This window comes from Megalops cyprinoides, chromosome 6 (assembly GCF_013368585.1).
Source record: "Megalops cyprinoides isolate fMegCyp1 chromosome 6, fMegCyp1.pri, whole genome shotgun sequence".
Lineage (NCBI taxonomy): Eukaryota > Metazoa > Chordata > Actinopteri > Elopiformes > Megalopidae > Megalops > Megalops cyprinoides.
In genome coordinates, this window is record NC_050588.1 from 17,448,360 (window position 1) to 17,455,759 (window position 7,400).

At 43.7% G+C, this 7,400-nt stretch overlaps 1 protein-coding gene across 1 annotated transcript; it reads right to left on the reverse strand.

Annotated features, from left to right (window-relative positions):
• Positions 1-3,404: 3,404 nt before the first annotated feature.
• Positions 3,405-4,703, reverse strand: LOC118778991 (gastrula zinc finger protein XlCGF52.1-like). The gene has a single exon (XM_036530796.1). It carries the CDS (start codon positions 4,701-4,703, stop codon positions 3,405-3,407), a length of 1,299 nt encoding a protein of 432 aa, XP_036386689.1.
• Positions 4,704-7,400: the final 2,697 nt, after the last annotated feature.

The window sequence follows — 7,400 nt, forward strand, 5'->3', positions numbered from 1 at the left end:
CACTGGCCCCACTCTGTCCAGCCCCTCAGGTTGACGTAAGGTGTCCAGTTTTTTCTTTCCGTTAAGAACCCTAACACCAAAAAAAGAAAATGCAGATTTACAAAGTTCCTGGGAGATGGCAAAACGTGCCCACATGGAATCAGCGCTGCCCTCTGGATAAAACTATACCAATCAATAATTCTCTTCAAAAAATAACACCATTACTTTGGTCCACAAACAGCGGCTATTATGTGTTCCCAAACACAAACAGGAACCTCCTCCAACCCAGGTGAGGTCCATTTAATCTGTGGTAAAGGGAAGTGAGCCTGCCCCCTGTAGGTGGGATGGAGCCAGTGCGAAAACAAAAGAGCCAAAAAAGAAACCTAAAGGTAGTGTAGTGAGTGTGCATGAAGTGAGTTATCACAGTATGAAATGGGGTCTTGTAGAGTTGACAGAGACTGCCCCCTGCTGGATGCTCCATACTTGCCTAAGTATTCTAAGCTGCGGCTGGCTGCCCTGGAGTTTCTGAATGAGCAAGGCAAATTGCTAGGAATTTGTACCGGTGTTGAGTTTCATATAACTGCCTGTGGATGTTTTAGGGGGAGCCAGAAAAGGCTGAACTGACTCCTGTTTCAAGTGTGTCAGACAGTTATCTACCTCTGATGCTTTTGTGGTATTCGCTTTGAGGACAGCAAAAGTTGCTGCTGTGTCTTCATGACTGGGGAGGCCATAATGTAAACAATGTGCAAAAAACAGCAGTGCTTAGTTTCTCCAATACCACAAGGGTGATTTGCAGTGGTTATATTCGAATCAGCTGCTCTTGGCATGTATGTGAGTTTTGTGAATCAGTCTGGATGAGAGCATCTGCCAGAATTAATAAATGTATGTGTATGCATGATCCAAAAGCTGGAGTCAAAATCTAACAAGTAATCTGACCAAGAAAAACAGTGACTTCTCACAGGGCACATTTTGGACAACAAAATTAGGATTTGTTATTGTTCTGAGGTAAACTTTCCCATGATAGTGTAACGATCAGGTAGGATGATATTGCTAGTCACCATTTTATTGCTGGTGATGGGAGGCAAGAGTTTGGTTTCTAAAGCCAGCAGACTACTTCAGCTTTCCAAAAATTTACACCAATCCAAGTATTTAAAAATAAATACAAAAAAACAGCAACTGGAACTCAGTCACTTTGCTAATGTATGTCTCTTTTAATTAAACTGAATTTTTCCACTTGTGTCTACTTTATATTAATGCTCAGAGTGAGTGTTCTCACAGTGGCTGGACGCAAAACATTCCAATAGGTGGGGATATAGTGATTGAAAATCATTTTATGAACTGTCACTTGTGTAGACGCTCTACCCCTCCTTGTTAGGCATTATTTTTTCTGGTTTTCAGCACAATATTATAAAGATACAAGGTTGACTATGGTTTCTAAAGCAGGAATGTAAATAATTTATTAATAATTTGAATTTTTTTAGACATAGTCTCACTGGGCACTGCAGGGTGCTGGTCTGTTAGAACACAGACAGGACAGTGCTGCAGGTAGGAAGAGACAGAAAGGACATAAATAACAATGGCTATGTTGTGGGTACATGTTGTTCAGATTTTGACAGTGGATGGCTTGACTGCAAATATTATGTAAATGGGTATTCTGCTACTCTGGTTTGTTCACTTTTTTGCCTTTGAAGCTGAAATGTATGCTTTACGTATAGAACTAGCTGTGAGAGATGTCTAAGAACTCATCAAAAGACATCTGTGAGCTCAGCGCGAGATGCCCAAGAGTGCAACAAGAACCGTCAAAGAGGTGGGTGCAGTCAGTTTGATTGGCCCTATAAAAACATGAAGGAGCCACATTGTGGAAATTAAATTAATTTGGGGTAAAAAATACTGACAGCCTAAAGCAATTTGTGAGCTGGTTGACTGAAACATGCTTTTCTGCACTCCTATTAAATATTTTAACACATTGTTCATTTATTATTCCATCTGTGCAGTGCACCTGCTGAGCCAATGCTCAGTATTTATTTGTCGTTTCCTCAGGTTTATTGTAGCTTCTGTGGATTCTGACATCATGATTCTTGAACCACTGAACTATAGCCATATATACTGCAGTTCGAGAACTTTCTCCAAACCACGAGTTTCCATTAACAGTCTCTTGGGGTCTATCAACACAACTACAATGGGTGTAATATCCAACTACATGTCTTCAATTCTTGGATAAAATCGAGTGTTTCGGATGGTACTGCACAGGAGAATACTAAGTGTCTTTTTTATATAGCTCAAGCCAGTCTTACTGGAAGAGAACAAATGTGTGTAGTTGTACATCTCAAATTTCTAGCACATTTTCCTGCTTGGACAATGTTTAAAAACACTTACAGTGGTAAAAAGCTTGGCATTACAAATCAAATGCACTGGGTTTGACAAGAAGCCTTAAAATGTAACTTGGTAATTATATTGGTCCTTGTAAGCCTTAATCAGTAGCTTCCATTGTCAAACACATTGCCTTTCACATCTGTTAATTCCGTCAGTGATTACAGATACAGATGTCAGACGTCTGGATCAGTTCGTTCTTTTTACAAGTCAGCAAACCATGGCAGCTACACCTTGTGAAGTTAACTGGCAAGAATTGGCTCACTGTTTGTTACATGCTTGTTTAAAAATACATGTAATTTTGGATGTTCCAATGCACAGTCAAATGCATCTGACAAATCAAAATGTAATACGGAACAAACTTCCAAGTATAACTTGTATTTCTTCAAAGATAAAAAGAAAGTACTCAATCTTTAAAAAAAAACAATATTTTATTTTCACTTATTTTCACAAGTTACACAGATAAGAGCTACTGTAACAACAACATAATTGTATACAGAACTATTGTATATGTGCTCTACAAAATGGACGAAATATTGTAATAAAGAGACTAGGGTAAGAATGTCCCCTTTTTGGTGATTTATTAAGTTGCATGGTTTTATATTCAGAATTGACATGTTTCTCCATTGATTGTCTTACTACATTTTCACTGTTTGAAGGTGCTTGGTTCTCTGGAAATAAAAAAAAAACTGTATAAAAGTCTGGTTGGACACATGAATATTTACAAATTTGAACAACAAAGAGAATCTGCATGATGTGTCAAAGAAACCCTTTCTCTGGCTTTTACTGTGAAATATTTATTGAACTGTAACCTTTAAGGTAATGTATATATCCTATACTAATGTAAATTAATACTTGCAGAGTGACTGTATCATTTTTCAGAGATTTAACTAAGGTGTACTTTAAAGCTGGTGGGACTCTTCAGTGTGTAGTGGTGCTTGAAGTCCTTTCCACATTTGCTGCCGCCATGGGATCTTTGGTCATTACTTGCTGCATGGCTGTAAGGCCCCCTTCTGTCCCCGCTCATGGCCCTGTTTGCACCCCAGCCACTCAGCTCACCTTTGCTCACTCACTCCATCCCCAGATCCTACTGGGGCTGTAGGCACCTGCTTCTCAGGACCCTTGCAGACCCTCCGGCCCTCTGCTGTGTGGACCTTGAGATGTTTCCTTAGAGTATCTGCCCTGAGGAAGCCCTTGGTGCAGATGGAACAGGTGTGAGGGTGGAGTCCCGTGTGAGTCAGACAGTGCCTCCTCAGAGCAGCGGCAGTGCCCAGCTGCATCTTGCACTGTGGGCATTCATAACCCTCCTCTGGGCCCTGAGCTTGGCCCCTGCCATGGGTCCTCAGCCCTTGCTCTGTGTGCACACGGTGGTGCCTCTTCAAGTGGTAGCGCTCCAGGAAGCCCTTCCCACAGATGTGGCAGGCGTGTGGGTATTGCCCAGTGTGGCGCAGCAGGTGCCTCCTGAAGGCGGATGCAGCATGCAGACACACCTGGCACTGTGGGCACTGGTATACCTTCCTCTCCACAGCGTGGACCTTCCTACTATGGCAGCGCAGGTCCTCCTTGTGCTTAAAGGTTTTTCCACACACTGCGCAGGCGTGGGGTTTCTCCGACGAGTGCACATGCTCGTGCCGGCGAAGGTGCTCTAGCCGACCAAAGCCCTTGCCACAATGGGAGCACAGAAATCTCCTTTGCTTTGAGTGTGTCTGCTGGTGCTTCCGCAGGCCCCGCAAGTTGCTGAAGCATTTGTCACACTCCTTACATGGAAACTCGGTCTGTCTAGCATGTGCCCCTTGCTTGTGTGCACTCAATTCCTCAGCCAGCCCAAACCTTTCATGGCAGTGCTTGCAGCTGTACATCTGCAGCTCTGGGTGACCCTTCTGGTGATTCCTCAGCTTCCCGGGGTCACGAAAGTGCTGGCCACAGACTTCACAGGTGAAAGAAGGGTCTCCGGTGTGCACATACCTGTGCCATACCAAGTGCTCTGGGCGGCTGAAGCTCTTGCCACACACTGTGCATTTGTGAAGCTTAGCCACTCTGGCATGGCTCTCCTGGTGTCTCCTCAAGTTGTAGCGCTTCCTGAAGTGCTTCCCACAGTCCCCACAGAGATAACGCTTCTCTGTCCTGTCGCCCTTGCCACTGTGCAGTCCATCTGAATGTTCCCCTGCACCATTACCAGTTGATGTGTCTGGCACATTTCCAACGCCAGAGCTATCTCTCTCAGTCTGAGCATAGTCGTCTCCATCTTCCATTCTTGTAGTCTTTTCATGTTCTTCCACAGTTCCACATTTAGTCCTAGCAGTCTTCACATACTCTTCAGGGTGGATGTCTTTGACGTGGCTCTCGAACTCCATCCCTCCTGTAAATCTCAGTGCACACAGCTGACAGTGGAAGAACTTCACTCCCTCACTCTTCCTCCCCGATGCTTTGAAAGCTCTCAGCTGCTTGCGCAGATGGAAGCACTGGTGTTTGTAGAAGGTCTCTGGTGTTCCAAAATGTCGGTCACACTCACAGCACCTTAGGGTACTAACGTTTTTGAGGAGGTTTGGGTGGCTATGACCCTTGAAAAGCACTCCTGGTCCTTTGTGGTGGTAAGTATGCCGGTGTCTGGTAAGCCTCTTCTGTGCCTTGAATGTTCTGCCACATTCAGGGCACTGATTTGGAGTTTCCTCTGTTTCAGATTCTTGACTCTCTGTGTCAGCTGCTCTTTTGCATGGGTCAATGGTGTCAGAGTCTCCAGTCACTACACACTTATCTCCAGCTGCATATTTCATCCTGGTAATCTCTATATGTGCTTCTCCATCTCCAGATTTCAGTTTCTTTCCAAGTTCTTCTCCAGTTCCACATTTAGTCCTAGCAGTCTTCACATACTCTTCAGGGTGGACGTCTTTGACATGACTCTCGAACTCCATCCCCCCTGTAAATCTCAGTGCACACAGCTGACAGTGGAAGAAATTCACTCCATCGCTCCTTCTCCCCGATGCTTTGAAAGCCCTCAGCTGCTTGCGCAAATGGAAGCACTTGTGTTTGTAGAAAGTATTTGCGGTGCCAAAGTGGCGCCCACAGTCACAGCATTTGAAGGTGTTTTCTGTGCAATGTATTTGCTTGTGCTGCTGCAGCTCCCTTAAGGTTTGGAAGGTCTTTGTGCACTTAGAGCAGGTAGGATGGGCTGTGCGATTGGGACCCTTAAATGGAATTGTCTGTGCTATCTGGTGACACATTTGCTGGTGTCTATTGAGCATTGTTTGAAGTCTGAATGTCTTCCCACAGTTTGGACAAGAATATGGAGTCAGCACAGCTTCTGATACACACTTCTCTATTACGGATGCTCTAGGGCCTAGTTCATGAATGTCACAAGCTTGTGCATTCTCTTCCCCATCTCCAGAGCTCAATCTCCTTGTCTTTCTATCTTCTGCAGTTTCACATTTAGTCCTTTCAGTTTTCACATATTCTTTGGGGTGGACATCTTTGACATGACTCTCAAACTCCACTCCCCCTGTGAATTGCAGTGCACACAGCTGACAGTGAAAGAATTTCACCCTGTTACTCTTCCTCCCCGATGCTTTGAAAGCTCTCAGTTGTTTGCGCAGATGGAAGCACTGGTGTTTGTAGAATGTCTCTACCGTGCTGAAATGTCGATCACACTCACAGCACCTTAAGGTACTGATGCTTTTGAGGAGGGTTGGGTGTCTAAGACTCTTGCAAAGGACTGCTGGTCCTTTGTGGTGGTAAGTACGCTGGTGTCTAAAGAGAATCTTTTGTGCCCTAAATGTTCTGCCACATTCATTGCACTGATTTAAACCCTCTCCTGTCTGAAGTTCTTGTTTCCCTAAGACAGTTACACTATTACTAGAGCCCAGCCTCTTTATGTGGCTCTGCTGGTGTCTCTGGAATGCTTTTAGCTGTTTGAATATCCTTCCACATACTGCACATTGCAGAAATTGGGATTGGGTTTTTCCTGTGGTTGTTTTAACTCTTGAGAAAGCCATATCAATTGGGGATTGGGGTTTCTTCTGCCCTTCCTCATTACTAATGGATGTACCAAAATCAGAGGGGGTGAGAGATCTGTGTGCATCTGAATACTTCAACCCCTCTCCCTGCCCTCCTCCCCAGTTGGGTAACTCCAGGCCTTTGGGTGTGCTGTCCAGACCAGTGGAGCTTAAAGGCCTTCCTTTCCTTTGCTTCACCTTAGCATTGTTTTTGTGATGAGAATTGTTCACATGTACAGCGAGTTCTTGTGCATCTGTGAAAGAGGTCTCACAAATGTCACACGGGTAGAACTGTAACTCCAGATCTCCACAACCTTTAATGGAGAGAAGCAGAAATGAGAAGGCATTAATTCTCTTCAGACATGAAGCAAACCACTATACTGTTGAAAGTTTGGTTCCAACATTTAATAAGAACATCATGTATGCAATACTCCTACGGATCATGTGTTTGATTTTAGCGGCAGGGTTATCCATTAAATTTAAAGACTGAAGGCTGCTGTAAAAACCCATCTCACCATACATACCTAAGCGGATTAGGTGCGTTATTCCTCACACTAAAAGAGTTTCAGATAACGGAATGAAAGGGGCTATACATTTCATTATTACTGTTACCAAAGTGTGCTAAAGGAGACTTCTGGTTTGATCCACTCATAAAAGAATATACAGTGCCCTCCAAAAGTATGTTACCAGTAGAGTGGAATTTGGTATTTTTGCTACTTTAGGCATTTGCCAATGAAATCTAAAAATGACTGAGACCAAAGAAGAGACTAGCGTTTAGCTTTTATTTCATGCCATCTACATGCACATACAGTTTTATCATTTTATAGAAAGAGCCATTTTAATGTTGAGTCTCTTTTTTCAGATGTGTAAAAGTAAGTTAAGAGATGACTTTCAAAACAAATCAAAGTGATAAGGTCTAATATTTGGTTGCATAGCCCTTTGATGCAATGACTGCATCAAGTCTACAACCCACTGACATTACCAAACTTGTGGCATCTTCTTTGGAAATGCTTTTCCAGGCCTTCACTGCAGCTGCCTTCAGTTGATGCTTGTTACGGGGGC

What these genes read in the sequence shown, in the direction of transcription:
- LOC118778991 (XM_036530796.1), bottom strand. Translation starts at nt 4,703, where the DNA reads ATGGAGTTCGAGAGCCACGTCAAAGACATCCACCCTGAAGAGTATGTG.